We start from the raw sequence: 22,225 nt of genomic DNA on the forward strand, positions 1-22,225 counted from the left end.
AAACTAAGAATATAATAATCTGACTCAAGGATGGGGGTCCCCCCCCGTTACACTATTGCTCAGCACCTTAGGGAGGTGTCAGGAACAGGCAAGCAGTTGATCTGTGCACTTTGAGGCCGAGGTCAGAGTTGGGCCCGTAGCATAACAAAGGGCAATAATGGGTTTCTAGTAAAAGCCAGTGGCTGTCAGCACTTTTGGGAGATAGCAAACCTACTCATGCATGGGCACAGTTTTAGTGAGCCAATCACTGAGAGTGTATGATTTTTAACACTGAGTATCCTGGATGCCCCTTGAAGAATAGAGAGGTGGGCCATTTTACTTGAAATGGGCTGCCAAGGCAATTCAGTTAATGGGCCAGGTGAAGGAGAGGGCCAGCAAAGACAAAACCTCTGCAGGCTCCTATTTAGGGAGTGTGGAAGGAAAGACTGTCTAGCTGCTCCTGCTGCTGCTGCTTTCCCCCAACTCCCTTAGCAAGGGGCTTGGGACCTCCTGAGGAACTGGGGAGGCTGCCCCACAGGGTGCCAGCTGGCAACTACAGGTTAAGGCAAACAAGCCAGTAGAGCACATTGAAGATGAGGAAAGTCACTGGGAAAAGAATTTGAGAGTAGTTATCCAGGGGGTAGATGTGGATGCAGAGGCAGCCATTCTGCCAGGTGCTGCCCTCACAATCGGGGACCATGCAGAAATACTTCTTAAGACCCTTGCACCATGCACAGCAGGATAGCCTGGAGTACAAGCTGGGGGGGCCTTCGGGGCTACCAGGGCTAGGGGACCGCTGGGCTGAGCAAGACGGGTGCTCCTCCCCATCACTTCCATCAGAGGTGACAATCTCGCACACAAAAACTTCCTGGAGGGTGTGGGCACGAGCACAAGCACGGGCACGTGCACAAGTACGAGCATAGGCACGGCTATCAATACAAGGCTGAAACGGACAAGGGAAGAAGTGTGGAAAAGTCAAGGGAAGATGAGTCAAGCTAAGTGTAGCCTCAGGATTTTCTGGAAACTCTGTCCTTGGCACATCATTTATTGGCCCCCCAGAACTCCTACCAACACATCAGGAAGTTGATTTCAACTCCTCCCACAACCCTGGGTAACCCCCCATCACTCAGCTAGCTGACCACCTATGTGCCAAAACCCTAGTGCCCTCACTGGCATGCCTTCACACTCCGAAGCCTCGCCACCACTCCCACACTCAGATCATACATGGTGTAGTTTCAGAGAAGCATGGGCTTTCATCTGGCTGTAGGTCAGGAAGTTGAGCACAGCAAATTCCATCAGAGCACAGAAACAGAAGACAAAGCAGATGGCGATGTAGAAATCCAAGACTGTGCCATAGGAGACACGTGGGAAATTCTTTCGAGAAAAGGTACCTAGTGTGGTCATGATGAGTACGGAGGTGATCCCTGCAAGAGCACAGGAGTGGAGGCGGGCTCAGCTCCTGACCTGTACATTACACTGCTCAAAAGACTCTATGAGAAAGCAACTCTTTGCCCTCATTCAGCAAACTCACAGCCATGTGATTGTGCTTATGCCACTGATCCACTTACCTAAAGAAGTCCTGGCTGGAGCAGACTCCTTCTTGATCCAAAAGGAAACCCAGGAGAGCATCGTGGTTACAGAAGAAGGAACGTAGTTTTGAACAGCAACAAAGCCAAACCGTCTGCTCACGTTGAAGAAAAACGTCATGACCATGAAGTCACCTGGAAGACATAAAGAACATCACTCTTCACAGCACTGATGTGATGGTTTCCCCCAAGCAGGACATACATACTAAGGGTCCCATTGTTCAGCTCATGGGATTCCCTACCACAGTGCCAGGACAGAGGCACATTGTTCTGATGTGATATGCACAGGACCAGAAGAAGCCCAGAAAGGACAATCACGGAGACCCATGGGCAGCTGAGAGCTAAGCCGAGGCCAGAATCTTAATAGCCTCTTTCTCTGTCCCATGCCCAACGTCTGTCTTTCCAGGTTGGCAGGAGAGTCAGGTGAAAGTGAAAGATTTAGTTAACCCTCTAAATATCCGGCCCACACAACTGATATCCACATGGCTGTCTGAGGCCTTCACACCCATTGAGATGCCCTATACCTGCACTGCTAGCTGGTCCTCACAAGGTGCACACTCAGGAAATGAGCCCAAGGAGGGCTGTGCTGTGATGGGAATCATAGGATGTCTTCGGCCTCCTTTCTAAACATGCATATGATGGAAAAATGCCTTGTTTAGCACTGCTCCACTGCATTCATCTTCCCCCCAAACTTCTGATGGATCCATGCTCCATGTGAGATATAGAATCAAGTCTGTACCCTGTAAACTGATGCTAAAAGCCCACCATGACCTGGCTCCAACTAACATCTTATATACAAACACAACCTATGCTAATCCCATTCGCTCTCAGATTCCCTGAGATAACTCTGGACTCCCTGTTCTTAGTCTATGGCACTTAATCCAAACTGAGTGTTTCAGGAAAAGAGAAGAATTAGTTGAAAGTGAAAATTTCAGTCAGCCCTCTAGATGTCGTATCCACACAATATACATCCACAAGGTAGACTGAGGTCTTCACGTTCACTTGGGCATTGTGACCCTGGTCTTGGCTCTTGCTAGACATCAATGGATCCTACAGGACCTGAAAATAACCTACATATCCAGTTGGCATCTTCTTTTGTAACCTTCATGCTGCCTTATGCTCTGACACACCCATCCCAAACACTCTGCATGTTATCACGACTCCATGGCTTGTTTAGGCTTTTCTCTGGGCCCAGAACATCACTGGTCACTCTCAGCATCACATTGGATTTGTAATTGCTCCAATCCTGGCTCCTCAATGAGGCTAAGCTCCACATTCCCACTTTAGTGATGCTGTAGAATTCCTTCGCCTTGAATTGGATAGGCTTTTAAATCTCTTCAAGGCAGGGCTCATATGGACCCTGTGGCTTAGCCCCTGCCCATATAAACCCAGCATAGCCTGGAACCCAGCAGGGTTCTTGCTGCTGTTGGGCAACAGCTTTGTAAAGCAGACCAGATCACTGACCTGTCCGTGTGTCCTCCTATTTTAGAAAGTAGATCACCTGCCCAGCAGGTCTGGGTAGGCTGGAGCTGAATGAGAAGAGAAACCTTTCCTACTCACCTTGGCAGCACTGATACTCAAGGAGCAAGACTTCTTAGATTCTTCTGGAAAAAGGAAAGGAAGTAGCCTGGGATCAGTGGAAAACCTGTGTCCAGAGTAGTAGCTTTGAGAGAGAGCTGCTGCAGGGACCAGTCTCACACTTGCCTACTGGCCAGAATGTATTTATCAAAAGTTCTCTTGCCCTGGTGTCTTGACCATAATTTAAGACACTTCTGATTAGCTATACACACCCCCACACACAAAACTGCTGAGTTTATTATACACAGTTGTTACTAGAATATTTATTATTCTATTGCATTTTCTATTAATTTTATTTGTTCTGGCCAAAGAAGAACCTTCTCTGCTGTCAAGGGATGGAAATTTGTCTTGAAGGCCAAGAGAAAGATGCTAGCACACACTTTCTTCTTCCTGAGTGAAAAAGCATGTATAAGGAAAGAAAGATATCTAGGGCTGAGAAGCCAAACCCAAAAAAGAAAAAAAATGGTTCAGATACTTTCTGCCCTTACTCTTATCATATTTTGTCAGACCATGGTCAGTTGTTGCACAGTCAGAGGGACACAATTGAAAAGACTATGTCCAGAGGAATGGGGTTAGAGGATGTGTGGACCCAAAACTTTGAAGAACAAGGAGGAAAAGGAACCAGGGCCAAGGCCCTGCAGACTATGACAGAATATGATTCAGGGCTGCAATGATCATATCAGTCCTTTAATCTTGGCCTCATAGAAGAGTGACTGGACCTAATGTAAGCTGGATAGTCTAAGGAAAAAAAAAATAAGTCCAATGGGTAGAACTTCCAGAGACTCCAATTTTAGATGAATAGGGAGAGTTTTCTGATGGATAAAGCTGTCTATAGAAGAAACCCCCTTGCAAAACAGTGAACTCCTGAACACCACTAAGAGGCCACTGATGAGAGGTCCAGTAGCCATCAGTAAAGGATGATTCCCTTTCTGGGGCCAAGACTGGATTCTTAGAACCTCCTGAAGCAGTCATTCTGTGGTTTAAGGCCCAAGATGGTCATAGTAGCAGGCTACCACTGCATCCTGAACCCTCAGGAGCTAAGCATATAAGTCTGCTCCCGATGGAGAGAACTGCCCCACGAGCCAACTGGAAGAGTTTAAGACCAGTCCCAAAGATAATTCTGCCATTGGAGAAACCATAACTCAAGATCAACTAGTCTTTGGTCAAAGACAAAGAAGACCTCTTTCTTTCTCCCCAAGAACTCTCCTCTCTCCCAAGAAGGTCTGGTGCTTACCTATCGTCATTGCTTTGGTGATGATGCTGGCTCTGGGGCTTTGTAGTCACTAGGGCACCATTTTGAAACAATGAACAACCATCTACTAAACGGAACCACTAGTGACTTGAAAGCCCCTAGGCGTTTGTCTTTTCTGTCACTTTTGATGATGGGTCCCAACCTATCTGGGGGAAACTGCAGTGCAGAAAGCCAAGAGGCAGGCCCATGGTTAGCTGGCAGAAGAGCAAGTATCCAAGTCAAAGGTTGTAAGATTGCTTCCCCAGAGTTCCCAAGAAAAAGGAAAGCATTTGTAAAGCAGCCCAGCCCTCTCCCCCTGCCTAGTATTATGCAAGCAAAGCTATAGCCAGAGAATCATGAGCTGTCCCCTTGGCCAGTGATCAATTCAACAAGTAAAAAAAAGCAGATTTTCTGCCTAGCCACATGGAAGCAAAGCAAGATGCCTCCCATGACAAATAGCTGGTTGGATGACTGGCTCCATCCATAATCTGGAAACGATGAGGGCAGTGGTTCCACTGCCCTGAACTTGGTCAGTACGTGTGAAGAGTTTCCAGGGCTGCTCTGAGAGCTACCCCAGGGAGGTCCCTTGGCTCCTCATTCAAATCACCTAGGAACACAAGCAAAGATGCTCACATCTTATTGGGAGCTAAAGTTTAAGAGACCCAGGACCCTCCCTTTTCATTCCTATTAGAGACAGTGTCAGAGAACCAATGGTCATCAAAGCTATGTTGAATCCATCATGAAGCCTTTGACATGAATCTGTGCTTTTTAGAGCTGTCCCTTTAAGATAAATGTTGATGCAGCCAGTGACCATTGTAGCTGCTATAACTTCCTTTAGACTATACCAGCTTTTACCTAGCTGACAATAGAACTATAGCCTCCACCTCCCATTAGGATGGACCTTGCCTCCTATTCAACTAGCTTGGACTGTTCTGGGTATGGAGAATTCACATAAGCTCCATTCCCCAAAGCCATCCAAGTAGTTCAGTGTTGTAACAAAGACCTGGAAACTGAAGGGTCTACATGACAAAGCTAGCTGCACATTCTGATAGCAACAAAACTTTATCTACTTACCTAACCTCTCAGGGGACTTGGCAAAGCACTTACTTCTTTGCAGATGAGACTGAGACATAGTTACAAAGTCTCAGTTTCCTCTGCAAACAGTTGTATGTGCTTAGCATTTATAAGACAGGAACTATGTTCTACAATACTTCCATGGGATGACTACATAGCATTTGTATGGATGGCCACCTCCAGTCATCCCTACCACCCTCCTGGGATTCTGCCTAACCCTGGCTCCTATGGCACACTTACCAGCTGGGGTTGAGATAATCTCAGTTCTGTTGCTCACTCCTGTAAAATCAAATTGGAAGAGCTTCCAGGAGTTCTTCTCATTGATTTCAAGCTGGAAATCTTCCCACTTGTAGAGCAACTCACTCTCATGATAAGAAACTGGAAAGCAATGTAGGGAGGAGGTTTACATGAGACTGGGAAGCCCACCTGAGGTCTCCACCAGCATGAAGTCAGCCTGAGCAATGCCTTGGGGTCCTGACTTCAGCCGCACAAGCTCTAGAACCTTGCTTCTCTTACCTCATTGTTGAAGTCCATTCAATAAGTGCATTTACTGAGCAGGCCCTGGGTTGGAAATACAGAGGTGGGCATGGCATGAATCCCGCCCTCAAGTATTCACATTTTATTGAGTACAACAGTGAGTACACAACTGTGATTTGGGGAGTTGCTCTGAAAAACCTCTGCTCATTGAACAGTGGAGAAACAAAGTAGGGAAAGATCATGTGGGGACACACTCAGAAAAGATTTCATTAATCAGGTGATGTTCCCATTAAGTCTTGAAAGTCAAGTAAATACTCTCCATATGGATGAGGCTGAATTGGGAGTAGAGGCAGCACAGAAAGGTGAAAGGTGAAAGATGAAATGCCAAAAGTTCAGAAAAGCAGAAGCAGGGAGCAGGGATCAGTTCATGAATGGCCTTCAGGGTCAGTCTAAGGAATCTGGAATAAATCCAAGAGCATTAAGGAAGGATCTGAAATTAAGAAGTGACCTGGTCTAGATGATGCTTTAGCTAGGTCACTTTGGTCCTTCTGTGATGACAGCATGTTGGGAAGGAGGCCAGTGCAATAATCCATGCATAACAAAATGAAGGTAAGAGGCAAAGCTGTGACAGAATTCAGAGAAACAGACAAAATCGATAGAGATTTGCGAGGAAACACCAACAGGATGTGTTGACTGATTAGATGTAGGAGGTGAGGGAGAGGGAAGCATCAAAGTTCTTGGCTTGGACAACTGGGCGGGTGATGGTGCTCTTCAATGAGACACACAAGAACACAGAAGCAACACATTTGTTTGGGGGGTAGACGTTTTAGAGGAGACATGTTCAGTTTCAAAGTGAAGATGTTGCAAAAGTCCAAATGGAAGATGACAAAGACCTAAAGCAAGGTAATGCCAGTGGAGATGGAAAGGGGAAGGCAGACTTGAGATACACTTAAGAGGCAAGTAACTGACTTGAGGTGGTGGAAGGGAAAGGCATGAACCCAACATGAGGCCAGGGTTGAGCAACACAGTATTGTCAGCAAGAAAGGAGATGAGGATGGAGGATGGAAGCCCTGCACAATCTTGGCAGCATCTTAGGAGAAAAGCAGAGGCAGAAAAATGTAAAGGGCAAGGATGAGAAAAAGAAGGGGCCCAGCATGTCTGGGGCCCCAGAAACTTAAGGTACTCACAGCTAGAGAAAGACAGAGGCCAAGAGTGAGAGTCCATTGGAAATATGACCATGTGGAGTGAGCATCCAGCATCAATGGTCATCCTGGAAGGGAGAAAGGAGCCTCATTTAGGCTGGCCCCAAGCACTTACACATCCACCAACTTTGATCTAGGGACCATCACCAATGAGTGGCAACAATAGAATTTAAGACAAAAAGCTCAAAGGAGAGACAAAAAAAAAGAGGAAAAACAGCTTGGAAGCATCTGGCTAATCTAGGCTCTATCATCAGAGAAGTGCACGGACCAACTTAACACTGGCTTTTGTTTCCTGCCCAGCCCAGCTTCCAGGACCTGCCAGTACTTTCCCACTCTCCGCCACCTGCCTGTCCCCACACCACCACTAACACACGACCTTCCCCTGCCAGGCATTCAAGTATCCAGCCTGGTTTTAGGTACCTTTGCAACTGCTGTGTTGCCACCCCACCTGGACAATTCAACCACCATGGACGTGTCTTTACATCCAGTGCCCACTTGGGATGGAACCGTCCAGGCAGTGCAGTCATACTGGTACATCCTAGTTGGGGGAGCTCTTGACTTGGAGCCAAGTAACACTGGGTACCAGTCGCAGCTCTGCCACAAACTTGGTATGTAGCTTTAAGCAATATATATATATATATATATATATATATATATATATATATATATATATATATTTAATTTTGAAGCCTCGGTGTCTGTATCTGCACAGGAGGGGCTTGGGCTTGTGGTCTAGGAAAACTGGACAGGCCCTTAGAAGTATCATTCAGGATGATATCTCTGCCCATGAATCTTTGGCTAAAATTCCCAGAAGGGGAGGGGGGAGGGAGAGTCCCAGGAGGTGAGATATTAGAGGCTTGACATACCTAATCGTACACAACACCTTGCCATCCTTGTGGACGCGGACCATCTGGTTGGACATGGTGATCGCATGCTCTTGGGTCCTCTTAGAATTCTTAAAAAAGGTATCTGGGATCCACAACTGGCTCACCACATTGCCATTCAGAACAAGTGTCTCAAAGGTATCATTGTAACGGAGGCGTTCATCATACCAGGTCTGGTAGAAGATGATGTCCATGTTGTACTCCTGGTAGAAAGGATAGAAAACCACACACTTGGGGATGAGCAAACAAACTTGCATCTTTACTTATCATCCTCTTTGTTAAATAGGGGGCTAGAAATAATTTGTAAATGCTGCCTCCCAAACTGCCCTGTGTCCAGAGCTGGCATTGAGACCCTTCTACCAGTGGGCAAAGGCTCTGTAATGGGCCTATCAAGCAGAAAAAACCCTTTGGAATCTACTTAGGTTTGCACATAGGAAAACAGCATGAGTTTGGCTGTAGGAGTTTTCTATCTCCAGGCGTTCCCAAAAGAAAGTAAATTCTCAAATAGAAAACAGTCTAGGAGGATGCATTTAATCTAGAAACATAGCAATAGTGGCTTAATTCCATGGGCTGGGCTCATCACTTCATTGCCCCCATGTAGGGCTACCACGCTACTCCAGCTGGGTCAACACCTTCTCAGCCTCCACATTTCCATAGTAAATCAAACATCACAGCTCAAAATCATTTAAAAAATCTATAAGCACACACATCTTTGACTGTATACAGTTGTTTCCCCTTTCAGCTTTTATTGGGGAACACAAATGTTAATTAACTTCAATCCTTCCTTCTGCAGAATTACATTGAAAATAAAGTGTTTTTAGTCACAAGAGAAATGTCTATTAGTTTCATGTTTTATAAACAAGGAGAGTCATTTTTGGCTTTGTTTTGTTTTTCGTTTCAAACAAGTGCCCATAACCTCTTAATGTATGTGTACATGTGCATATATATACCCATGATTACTTGGTCTCCAAATATTGTGTATTCCATAAACTATCTGTTAAACATCAACAAGGATATTTAATAGGAAGAAGCTAGAAATTTGCACCACTGGTAAAAAGGGGGGGGGAGGACTAGACTGCAATAGAACTTCAAGCAGCTTGAATAGCAAGTACCAGAACTAGGCCAAGACAGAACTGTCAGGGTTAGCCCAACCTCCCTTATTTTAGAGGTATGAAAACTAAGGCTCAAAGAGAAATGGGGCTGTCCAAAAGTCACACAAATAGTCAATGGCAGCATGCTGGCTCTGCTGTCTAGCATTACCATGGCCTTATCCTGGGATGGCCTTCACTTGCACCAACAATCTCTTTGGGTACCAAGGTCCAATTTAATCTTCAGAACCCGTAGGCTAGTCTTTACCCTGAGTTATCCTGCACCAAGCAATAACGACCATCCAGAAACCTACAACCTTGCAAGCTAGTAGAGCCCTCAGGGAAGAGATCAAGAAAATTCCTGCCTGCCTTAGCTTCCCAGGACAAAAGATGGTGGAAGCAGCTGCCAAATTGCTGGCAGCCAGCCAGGGAAGGGAAGACTGAGAATGTGTCCTGCAGCAGGCCAGAGAAGCAGACAGAAAAGAGCTGGCAGAGCCTAGCTACTACTCATATGGGAGCCTCTGACCACACAATGCCCCACCATACCTGCCTTCATGAATGGCCTTCAAAGTATACCTATAGTCCCAAGTGGCTGGCAGCTCCAACTTGGCCAGCAGAGCATCCATCATTCCCAGGCCACGTAAACTGCTTGGTAGCCAGTGGGACACCTTCCCCTCCACACCCATGGTGTGCTTGTACTCTATGTTATAAAGTGTTTCAAATGCACATTTAATTTCTATTTGACAAGATACCAATTGTAAGTTTATCACACATCAACAGATAACTAACAGTTCAATTTTTCCCCAGTTTGACAAAGGAGCTTGGCATGTACATCTCTTTTAGTTCAGCTGAAACTAAAAATTCAGTGTTTAGGAATCAGCTTAATTAGAATTGCCTATGATAATTACTGCAGCTAGAAACAGTGTTAGCAACTGTTGATACTGCAATGGGCAGTCATTCCCAGACTGTTCATTGCCTTTTAAGCTCACACTGGGTGCTCTAAAATGTAGCAAGGAGATCAGTAGAGACGTTTGATTAAAATCCACATGCCATGAGCTCAGATTTCCTTCCATGAGGACAGGCCTGCACTCTATACAACATCCAATTGACTGAAGGGCACTGAAATTCCCAACTACGTGACCGATGCTGGGACACACAACTTTGCTGAAGGATCAGTTGCCTCAAACATAAAACAGGGATTCAAATGGTAGCCAGCTAGGCTGTCAAAGGGATCCAAGGAGACAAGTGTGGTCTAAAGTCCTGGGGTCCCTCCTCACCAAAAACCAGAGAATAGGGACTTCCCACAGCTTTCAAGAATTATTTGGAATCACGCAGAAGCTGAGACTTCCCAGGGGAATTTAATAACACATGTGAGGGTTTGGGATTTTCAAAAGGCACTTGGCCTAGGCTAAAGCACCACCTTACTGGCCAAGAAAAAAATCAAGTTGTTGGCTCCTTTGTGAACCAGTTCTGCATCCATGTAGGTTTGGTGACTGCTGGGTTATTAGACTGTATCCTTCGGGCTTGTCAGGGGAGGCCAGTGCTGGCAGTGTGAATAGGTGTGGAGCAAGGACAGACCAGGCATTCGGCTAGCAGGAGTGGGGTTCCTGCTCTGCTACAACAGGGCTGTTGCAAATGACAGAGATTGGTTTCTCAATATTATATCTTACACAAATAGCAAGGAGATTGTAGTCACAAATTTTCTGCCACTGTTCAGTTTTACATCATGCACTGTCCCATTCAGGAAACAGAAAAACAAATTAGGGCCATTTGCTCAATGTCATTTGCTCATTTGTCAATGTGTGTGTTCTCCCCACTCAACCAAAGGAAATTTAACTACCACCAATTGGGTGGGAGGGTGAAAGGTCAGGGAGGAAAGAGCAATCCAGCTTGTTGGAATTTAGACTTGCTACTTCCCAACCAGGTTGGCAGTGTCTTAAAGTCCAACAAAGAAGCAAAAAAAATTAGATGTACGAGGTTCTAGGAACCATTAGGTCATTGTGGACTGAGCTGTACATTTAGCTGTGGGCACACTAAAGGGGAGGAGCAGAGACTGTTGCAGGAGGATCTCTGCTCAACTAGAAAACAGTCCTGAGCCACCTTCCCCACCCCCACACCAATAACCTGAAAGGTCTATTTCCTCTTAAGAGTAAACAATGACCACAATGGTGGGACCACAAGACCCTAACCTCTAGCTCTTGTGCAGAACCTAATATTTCTTGTTTATAAATAATTTTAACAAAACTGATTGCTAAATTCACACTTTTTTTGAAAGAGTAAATTACAAGGAAAAAAGGAGAGTACAATTCTTATTGGGGTAAGCACATTGATAGCAGCAAAAAAGCAAATTTGACATCAAGGAAAGAGGCAAAAAAGCACCCCAATTTTAAAATGTAGACAGAAACTCAAAATTATTTGTCTGCTATCAGGCTTCTGTCCTCCTTATTACTCCCTAACATGCCATTCTAGGAGCTGCAGGCCTTTGCCTGCTCTAACTGGAGAACATCATGGCCATGTGTGAGAGGCAGACTCAGAGATGGCCCCAGTGATCTTCACTTCCTAGTGCTTGTGCCCTTCTGTGTTCCCTTCCATTTGATTATGGGCTGGACTTGCTTCTAATGAAGGGAATACCACAGAATCAGTGGGATATCACTCTCAAAATTAGATTGTAAAAAGTGTGTGGCTTCCATCTTGAGCACCTTCTCGCACACTCTTGCTCACTCTGAGGGAAGCCAGCTGCCATAGTGTGAGTTACCCTGTGGAGAGGTATACATGGCAAAGGCTGAAGTAGACCTTTACACAGCCAGAGAGGAAACAAATCTTGCCAATCATGTGACTGATCTTTGAAGTAGATCCTGCCTTAGTTGAGCCTTCAGATGAGACCCCATCCCCAACTAACACCTTGATTACTGCCTTGTGAAAGACCTTGAAAGAGAATCCAGATAAGCCATGTCTGAATTCCTGAGCCACGTAAGCTGTGAGATAATAGTTATTTCTTGTTTTAAGACACTATGTTTTGTGTGTAATTTCTTACATAGCAATGCACAAGTACACTAAGCCTCAAGAACTGGGTAGCCCAACAAAGCATCAAAGGGGGAAACCACACTCTTCCACTCAGCCTATATAAACACCTTGGTCTTCCATGAAGGTTTACTTACCTCTGAGTGTCTATTTGCAAGGCCCATTTCAGAGCCAAGGCCCTAAACTCACCCAATCACATGGTGGTTATTAAGTACCAAGGGGATGCTAAAACTGTGTCTGTCCTGGGCCAAGACAAGTCTCTGGCTGTGATGGACCTGGCTGACACAATCTTCCTCATTGTCAGGCTCTGCAGATGCAAGTAACTTTTACAGAGCTTCTTTCATCCTTTATTTGCTCAGCTAACATACAGTGAGTCCCTGACATCAAGAAGCTTATAGTGGAGACAGCAAGGTAAACTTGGAGCAGATAATTATAATGAAATGAGGTAGGGAAGATCAGGAAAATGACTGTGATATAAGCTGGAAAGATGTGAGTGCCAAATAGAGAAATGTGGTGTGAAAAAGAAGGGAGCAATTAACAGTTGTGGAGGTTGAGGAAGATGCCATGAATGAGACATCATCTGAGCCAGACTCTGAAGGAGAATGCAGCTGACAAGTAGCAAAGTGGAGCCTGAATGCTCAGAGGTTCAAGGTGGTCTGGGAACACCCATACTCTAGTGTAAGCCAGAACACATGTTCTCTAAAGGAGTGAAGAGGAATAAAACCATGGAGGGCCCTGAGTACTAGAGTGCAGACTTGAATCGCATGCAGTAGTGGGGGTGGGGGACATTGCAGGGGCAGGACTACAGGAGACACGTTACTCACAGGCAGCTTAGTAGGTAGATTAGGATAGGCAGAGACCTTTGCATATTCTAGGTGAGAGATGGTGAAGGCTAACTATAGGACAGTACTGGTGCTAGGATAATACTAGTAGAAAAGCAAAGAAGAAACTAGGGCAAAATAGAGAGACAGTCTTAGAGCAAGAGCTGGTAACTACAGACTTAAGTCCATACAAATAATTATCAGAAGAAAAGAGCCATTCTATTGTGGTATTTAAAGTTGCTTTATTATTTTTATTTTGAATAAAAGACTGGAAGATATAGTCACGTTTCTGAAGATACTCTTCTGGCACCAAGGGACTTACCTTTCCAGCCTTGTCCTTAAGCAACTCAGTGATAGTTAAAATTTATCCCTCCCTCTAAAAAGCAAAAAAAGACCCAACTAAACTCTTGGAGTCATAATGAAACACAGAGCAGAAAGCATGTGTGGATGGCCCCAAAACTTAGTACTCACCATGTCCAGGATGGACAGAGGGCCAAGACTGTTGACAGAGAACTCAACAGTGACCACAGCGGGTTTCTCTATAAGGGAAGCAGAAGAAGCAGAGGGTAAGTGTCAAACAGGGGCATGGGCAGGGGAGGGACTAGTTAGAGGGGGAAAAAAAGGGAGACAGGTGAAGGTTGGATTGCACAATTGGAGTATCTAGTCTTACTTCTTTATTTGTTCCTTCATGGTAAGACCCAGATAATGGACTGTTAAGAGTTGGACACACACCTTGAAGATCAACCATATAGTCCTGTCATCTCATTTTACAGTTGGAAAAACTGAGGGTCAAAGAAGGGAAAAATCTAGACAAAGTCAATGGCATTGCTGAGACTAGAGTTAATATCTCCCACATGACTGGCCAGCAGCACACAGATGCTCCTGTCCACGTGCACAGCACCCTCAACTATGCCCCAGGCCCATTCTCCACACCTAAGCCCTCAAATCCCCCCCCTTCAGGAGGGCTACTCACCTCCAATACCAGGGCGCAGTTTGTGGTCATAGTTACTCAGGATAGTGTTGAGGATGCGAGAAGCTTCTGGCAGTTTGCCAACTTGGCGCCCAGTCTCAGGCACAGTGAGCCCAGTCATAGGTACAGTGGGCCCAGTCTCAGGCACAATGAGCCCAGTCTCAGGAACAGTGAGCCCAGTCGTAGGCGCAGTGGGCCCAGTCTTAGGCGCAGTGAGCCCAGTTGTAGGCGCAGTGGGCCCAGTCTCAGGAGCAATGAGCCAAGTTTCAGGTGCAGTGAGCCCAGTCGTAGGTGCACTGGGCCCAGTGTAAGGCAGTGTGGGCCCAGTCACAGGCATAGTGGGCTTTGTTTCTTCAGCAAGGAGCTTCCTTTCAAGGGGCTGGGGCTCAGGGCCATAGACAACATCCTCATGGGCAGGGGATTCACTCTTGAATGCAATCATAGGTCCCTGGACCCTAGAACACACAAAGGAAAATTGAAGCTCTGCACTCTACTCTGCAGGGGCCCCAGGTGATGCCTCTTGGGACAGAAGCAAATGAAAAGAAGTTTGCAACAAAAGCTTACTTAAACAGTGACTGGTAATAGCAAATTAGTACACAGTAACAGATTATACTCATTAATTTCTTTTAAATCTTGCTGCTTTGTGTGGACTTCCTATGCTATCCCTCTTTTATGATAACTCTTTATTTAAACAGAATCAACAATAAAACTGAGACCTAGTTTTTAAAAGGATTTTCATTCTAAAATGAAGAGGACATTTGTGAGCTTTGGCCCATTAGCCCCTGTTACTGGCCTTGCCCTTACCACCTGGGAATAATGGCAGGCCCGGGTCCAGGGCTGCTGGGCAATGCTTGCAAAAGCCAGAGACGCTGCTTCCAGAAAGGATTAGAAAAAATTACAGGAATATTTAGTGGTTTTGTTGGTTTTGTAATACCCCTTGCATTAGGCATAGGGGATGCAGGGAAAGAGGCTAAAGAATAGCTCTTTGTGGCTATTTAAGCTCTGAGTAGTCCACCCTGAGAGCCACAGCCACGCACCATAGCCAAGAAGAATGATAAAATAATTACAGTCATTAAATTAAGCAAACATTTTTAAAAGTCATCTGCTAGTATATGAAACTCACCTATGGTGTTAAAAGTCAGGATGCTGCTTGCTACCTTGGCTAGGGGGCAGTGACAAAGGCAGCTTCTGAGGTTCTTCTTATGTTCTGGTCCTTGATTTGGCTTTCATTATACCACCATGGTCATTTTCTGACAACTCATCAGCTGCACACTTAAGATTTGAGCACTTTTCTGTATATATGTTCTCATTCAATAAAAAGTGTTTTATAAAATAAAAATGCCCCATCTGCTAATATCTGGATCTTATTTGGATCCTGATTTTAAAAAGCAAACTATCAACAATCCCCTCTTTATCCCGACTTCCCCACTACCCTTCCCAGCCTTCAGTAACCAACACAGAACAAAAATACAGATAAATAAAAAGAATAAGACCTAGTATTCAGTAGCACAATAGGGTGACTATAGTTAACAGTAATTTATTGTATATTTCAAAATAACAAAAGAGTGGAATTGTAATATTCTTAACACAAAGAAATGGTAAATGCTTGACGTGATGGATACCCCAATTACCCTTATTGATCATAATACATTGTATGCTTATATCAAAATATCACATGTGCCCCTTAAATATGTACAACTACTATGTAACCATAATAATTAAAAATAAGAAAATAAAAAAAGACTAGCATCATAACAGCAAAATACGACTCTTTCCACCTAAAATCTGTAACCAATTAAAGATGTAAATATTTGACACTGCTATTCAACATTTTACAGGGGTCCTGAACAGCACAATAAAGGAAAAATGAATTAATTAAATAAATAAATATCATACAGATTGGCAAAAAAGTGCAAACAAATAAAACAGACAAAAACCATTTATAACACAAATAGGAAAGATTTGAACACTGGATAGTTGAGATATGAATAAATTATTCTTAAATTTTTCTTATGCTTTAATTTCTCTAGTCTTTAATGACTAGAAATATATACTGAAATAATTATGTACAAAATGAGATGATGTCTGAGACATGCTTCAAACCATCTAAGTGGGAAATGGAGGGTGGGTAGGGTACAAAAAAATTAGAGTGACCATGAGTTCATAAATAATGAGGCTAGCGATGGGTATGTGGAGGTTCAGTGTACTATGTCCTTTATTTTGTTATATATATCTTTGAAAAAAATATAATTAAAAGCTTTTTAAAAAGCCATCAACCCAAATAAATCTGTGATGTTGGAAGGCAGGAGAGTGGTTTCCTTAGGGAAGGCATGTGTACTGGGAGGGGCATCTGGTGAGGCATTTGTATACACGTGTGCTTGTGTGAATGTGTGTTGAGGGGCTGGTGGTGCTCTATTTTCCAATCTAGGTGCTGGTTACATGGGCATGTTTACTTTGTGAAAATCCACTGAGCTATTAATTCATAATTTCTGTGCTTTTACATTTGTATGTTACACTTTCAAAATGATTTTTTTAAAAAGCTATCAGGCAATTCACTTCCAAAAATAAGGGGCAAACAGGGCAGGAGACACGGGCATGGCCCCTGTACTGCAGACCAAGGGGCTGCCAACTTGGGCAGTTAAATAAATTTTTTTGCAGTATTTCAAGCTCTTTGAATTCCTTAACTGGCATACAGATGCGCCAAGTCCATGCCATTTCTCATGCCTGAAGTGGCTAATTACCGTTGTGGGCTAGGGAAGAACTGGGCTTTGGAAAAGCAGTTTCTACTTTCAAATGTCACATCCAGAAGATGTCCTCTTTCCCTGAGGCTTTTCATGTCCCCTGGACACCTGGAGGCTAATCTCTGAAGAGAAAGGGGCCAGTGACTATGGTGGGGAGAAGGAAAATGGAGGCCTGAGACCCTGCAAAACAAGTGACGTGGCTGGGAACATAGCACTATCTGAACTGACATTCAATGGGAAGCTGGGCACTGTCAGCCAGGACCATCCAAAAGCCTGCAGCAGCCCCCACCATACATCTGAAACTCTTCAACAACAAGAACCTACTCCCCCCCCAGGTTTAAAAGCACAGAGACAAACCAACCTGAAAGCACTAGGACCACCAAATCCCTTGTGCCCCTGGACTAGGTCTGCAATGAAAATGATACAGGAAGGTCTTGAGGTACCTTTAATCCTAAAATTAGCTTTTGGCAATTAAACAAACAAAACCAACCATCTGAACAAACAAACAAACAAAAAACAACCCCATCTGGGATCTCTGGGGTAAGGAGCTGCTGACAATGCCAGCCATTAAGCTCACTTTCAGGGCTACAAAGAAGAAAACTTGAAAAACACTCATACATTGAATAAGTGGGATTTTCCACAGGGGCTTTTCAGTACCCACATCCCTCCAGCCCTCAGGTCCAGGATGGAACTGAAACTCTTCAGTACCCCTCCCCCAGCTGGCTGGTGTGGAGGGAGGAGGAGGGGACACTAGAAGAGGTGCTGGATTTTTCCCCAAATCCAGCTCTCTTTTTCACTGTGTAGACAGAAAAACTGAGGCCAAGATAGAAGAAGGGTCATGCCCAGGCTGAGCCTGGACCAGAGAGAGGTCTCCTGGTTCAATGTGGCTCAGCACACCCCACTGTCAACTTCCTAGCTCCCTCCTGACACCACAGGTTGCTATGTTGACAGTGTCTCAACATCAGTTACTGCAGCCCTCCCTCCAGCCTAGAAGGGTAGTTTCCATGTCCATGGTCCCTCTACCCTGCTGTTTTCCTCTCTAATTCCCTCCCTCCTTCTGCTCCCCCCACCAGCCCTAGTGAGTAACCATGTCAGCCTTCTCAAAGAGTCCAAATCCTATATAGAGGGATGTGAATGAAATTCTTAGCACGCATTCACATTCACCAAGCTTCTGCTGAGGACAGCCCCACCGTAGGGCACCAGTGAGCCATCAGGCAGCCACACAGCCCCTCTCCTGAGGAGCTAGCACAATCTGGGGTGGGGAGAGAAGCCATCCCCTCTTTCCAAAACAGATAAGCAAGACACAAAGCCTAGTGCCATGGAAGCTTCCAGAGAGCTCAACAGATCAGGAAGCTTAGGAACTTATGATAGTTCACATCCAGCAGGAACAGTCTGAAAAAAATGAAGCAGTCTTCTTCCACCCTAAAAAGCCAGAAATCCAAGGGACAATCTTTCTAGCAAAGTTCCAGGACTAGGAGAGGGTGTAAGGGAAGCTGGCTGCCCAAGGGAAGCCTGAAAAAAGAAGGGGGGATTGAAATCTACAACCCAAACCCAAACCACAGACCTCAGAGAAGAACATTCATGGCCTCTGGCTCCAGTCAGCCCAAGCTCCAGCAGGGTGTCTAGGAATGAGGAAGGAAGGGGGGAGGCTGGCCTGGAGTGGGGACAGCTGGGACTAGAACCCTTAAACTAAACCAAAGGTCATGCACCAAGAGGAGCGGCGTCCCGGAAAGCAAGTAAAGTCAGAGTTGCCGGGCATAGTGCCTGCTACTCAGTAGTCACTCTGAAAAAAATGTGAGCAAGAAGAGAACAGACTAGGCAACACTCAAACATTTTCAGCGTAGTTAAGCACCCCTGGCCCTTGCGCCCCGTTCTCAAAGGCCCCGGGTCCCCAGCAGCGCCAGGCTGCCCTGGCCTCTCCCCTCTTCCAGCGCAAGACTCCCTGAGGGAGGGGGTGCTCGCCCGTCCACCGCAGTGCTTCGAAGAGCGGGAGACTGGGGTGCGAGTGGCTCGCGGGCAGGCGTCCCGCCTTTCTTTGGGGACTCCCGTTCTAGAGGCCGGGGGCGCTCATCCTAGAGGGAGCGGGGCGGAAGCTGGCCGCACATTGTGGAGGAGACGCAGAACCCGGCTAGCCCTCGTGAGGGCCCCGGGCCAGGTGGGCGGGGCTCGAGTAACACTGGGTGGCCGGGGTCCTGGGAGCCCGCCCCTCTCCCTGGCAGAAGGAGCTGGGCGTGGAGGGCTCCTGGGTCCTGGGATGGAGACTCACCTCAATTGGGGGGTCAGGAATAGGCTCAGGAAGAGCAGGAGAACTTTGGGCAACATTTTCGGTGGAGACCTGAGCGACCACCTGTGCAGAGACTGGCCACTCAGAGTGAGCACAGGGTTTTGTTGGGCGCAACTTTCACTCCTCCCACTCGCCCCGCCCCGCGCTCCCCACCCCGGCCCCGCCCCCGAGGCCCGATGGAAATCTCCGACGACGTGATGGCGCTTCAGCGGCAACTGGGAGAGGAAGAGGGAGCCTTGTCGCTAAGGCCCCCCGCCCCCTACTGCCACCACTGCGGCGCTAGCAGACAGCCGGGGGGAGGAGGGTGGGGGGGGGAGGAGGGGGCGAGCAGGCGGCGTGCCGGCCCGGAGCCAGGAACAGGCGGCCAGAGGCTGTGGTTTGGAAGGCAGCCGCAGGCTGAGCCTTGCAGGGCCAAGACGCAGGGCTGGGTGGGCTTTTGCCCCGACCCCCTCCAGCCCGCTGGTGCGCCGCGTACCCAACTGTGCTCTCCGACTCAGGCTTCCTCCCCACCACCTGTTGCACCCTGTCTCTCCCCCACTTCTCCTGGCCACCCCTAGCTGCCTCTCTGATTTTCCCTGCCATCACTCCATATTGTCCAGGGCTTGGGAGCATATCTCCTGGCATGCAAAGGAAGCTGGTTAATTCAGCACCTTCCTTGGCACACGGAAGAAGAGAGGCTTGGGGGTCTCCCCAGAAAGCTTTGAGCTACTCCACAAGCCAGTTTCGCTGGTATTTGGTGTTTGGGGAGGACCCTCCAACAGAGGTGCAGGCAGAAGCATTCACTGGAGGACTTCCTCTGAACCCCACAGAGGCACTGCCTCTGGGGCTGGGTGTATGAGTAATCCTATCTCTCCACATCCACGTCAACATTTGTTGTTTTGGGACTTTTTGGTACAAGCCATTCTCATTGGAGTTAAGTGATATCTCATTGTGGTTTTGATTTGCATTTTCCTGGTGATTAGAGACATTGAACATTTTTTCATATGTCTGTTGGCCATTAGTTTATCTTCTTTTGAAAAATTTCTGTTCATGCTTTTGCCCACTTTTAAATGGGGTTGTTTCATTTTTTCTTGCTGATTTGCTTGGGTTCTTTATAGATTCTAGTTATCAGAATTTATCAGATGTATAGTGTGGGGGCGCCTCGATGGAGCCTCGGCGGCGTCTCAGTGGCACAATAAGAAAAGAGTTTCCCCCCCCCCTTTGTGTGAAGTAGGGTGAGGCAATTAGCGAACAGCACACATCTGTTTATACTCATACCTCTGGTTATCTCTTGGGTTGTGAAGAAAGGCAAAAGGGAGGTGGGATGCGCAGGGATCGCACAGAATACAAAGAAAATTAATCACTTCAAAGGTCAGCTCATGACCACCGCGTGATTAGTTTGTGCGTTGCTAGGGCCCTGTGTGGGGGGATAAAAGGCACCCCGCAATTCAGGTCGGGGTCCTTGCCTGCGAGAGTGGCCACTGCGTTGGTGCTCTGGGGCTTGGACCCTGGCTAGCCAGAAAATAAACCTCCTCTTGTGTGATTGCATCCTCAATGTCTCTGCTTTTCTGTCCGGTGGGGCTGTGGAAGGTCGGTCCCTAACATTTGGGGGCTCGTCCGGGATCTGCCTTCCCCACAGACTACCCGATAGAACTCAGGGCTGAGGGAGGAGTGTGAAAATCCACCCCGGACTAGCCGGGTGTGGTGTTGGGCAAGGGACGCGGAATCCCCTTGCAGGACCCCGGATCAGGACGCCGGCACAGGACCTAGGCGGACGCGCTGGTGAGTCGCCGGTCGGAGCCAGGCGGAGACGTCCTCTGGCCCCGTTGGGACTCCGGAGCTGACCTTGTAGCCTAGGGCTCGGTCAGGAGGAGCTGGAGCTGACCTTGTAGCCAAGGGCTCGGTCAGGAGGATACCGGGGAGCAGGACCGGACCAGGTTAGGTTGTCTGTTTACCTCACTGTCTACTTGTCTGTTGTCTGCTTTGTTTGTCGACGGCTTTCTGTGTGTGTGTGACTGTGACATCTCTCGTTGGCTTGTTGGAGTCTCTGGGTTCTGTGGTTTCAGCCCGAGAACCCATCAGGGTTGCATGGGTTTTCGGGCTGGGGCCATGGAATCAGGGGACCCACGAAAAGATCTGCAGGGGCGACTAGGACCTCTAGGTGAGTATTCCCCTGCATGGGCTGGCAGCGCACAGTGTATCTCCTGCCGCCTGTGCCAGAAGTGGCTAGTGCGGGATGGGCATGGCCGTTACCTCCGTAGGGAGTGTGAAAGGCTAGGGATTCAGATCCTTGTCCCCAGTGCCCCAACTGCGGAATATTGGTTTGCACATCTGCCTATTATCGACTAGCCATGGGACAGGCTCTAACAATGCCATTGTCCATCCTGGTGAGCCATTTTAAGGATGTCAGGGCAAGGGCACACAACCTGTCCTTGGAGGTCAAGAAGGGAAAATTTGTTACCCTTTGTAAGGCCGAGTGGCCCACGTTTGGAGTGGGGTGGGCCAGGGAGGGCTCGTTGGATGCCTCCTTGATCGAAAAGGTAAAAGGGGTGGTATTTGGCCACCACGGCCACCCTGATCAGATCCCTTATATTGTGGTCTGGCAAGACTTGGTTGGAGACCCGCCACCCTGGCTGAAGGCCCTCCTACCTGCCCCAAGGGGAAAGGCGGAAGTTCTGGCAGTTAAAGAAGTCAGAAAGGAGGGAGCACGGAGTCCGCGGTCCATTGGGACGCCAGTGTTGCTGGACTCCAATCTCTACCCAGACCTGACAGGTCTCGAATGGAACACGCCTCCGCCCTATAACCCCGGTGCAGCCTCTGTGGCTACCCCGGCCCAGGAGGACACGGGACCACTGGCAGTGGGGCCAGCCTATGAGACCAGACAGCGGACTGGCCGGGCCCCAGATCCGGAGCCCGTAAAGGCGCTCCCTCTGAGGGCAGTGGGACCCCTGGGGGAGGACAGAGGAGCACAGACATTCCAATATTGGCCCTTCTCCACCAGTGATCTTTATAATTGGAAATCTCAAAACTCGAACTTCTCCCAGAATCTGGGAGACCTAATTAATCTTTTAGACTCTGTTCTTTTCACTCATCAGCCCACCTGGGATAATTGCCAGCAGTTGCTTAAGGTGCTTTTCACAACGGAAAAAAGAGAAAGGATTCAGGGAGAGGCGCGGAAGCTGGTTCCAGGGGAGGACGGCAGACCTACTACAAACCCACAAACCATCGACCGAACTTTTCCCCTTGAACGGCCGCTTTGGGACTACAATGAGGCTAAAGGTAGGGAGCGTCTCCGGGTCTACCGCCAGAT

At 47.2% G+C, this 22,225-nt stretch overlaps 1 protein-coding gene across 1 annotated transcript; it reads right to left on the reverse strand.

The window, feature by feature from the left end:
- Positions 1 to 532: 532 nt before the first annotated feature.
- GABRE (gamma-aminobutyric acid type A receptor subunit epsilon) lies at positions 533 to 18,974 on the reverse strand. The gene is made up of 10 exons (XM_012735915.2): positions 18,919 to 18,974; positions 14,243 to 14,366; positions 13,915 to 14,008; positions 13,413 to 13,480; positions 7,994 to 8,214; positions 7,113 to 7,195; positions 5,689 to 5,826; positions 1,548 to 1,700; positions 1,204 to 1,403; positions 533 to 922 (listed from the first exon to the last, which is right to left on the reverse strand). The coding sequence occupies exons 1-10, from the start codon at positions 18,972 to 18,974 to the stop codon at positions 533 to 535; spliced, it is 1,527 nt and encodes a 508-aa protein (XP_012591369.1).
- Between the last annotated feature and the right edge of the window lie 3,251 nt (positions 18,975 to 22,225).

Source organism: Microcebus murinus, chromosome X, assembly GCF_040939455.1.
Source record: "Microcebus murinus isolate Inina chromosome X, M.murinus_Inina_mat1.0, whole genome shotgun sequence".
Taxonomy (NCBI): Eukaryota; Metazoa; Chordata; class Mammalia; order Primates; family Cheirogaleidae; genus Microcebus; species Microcebus murinus.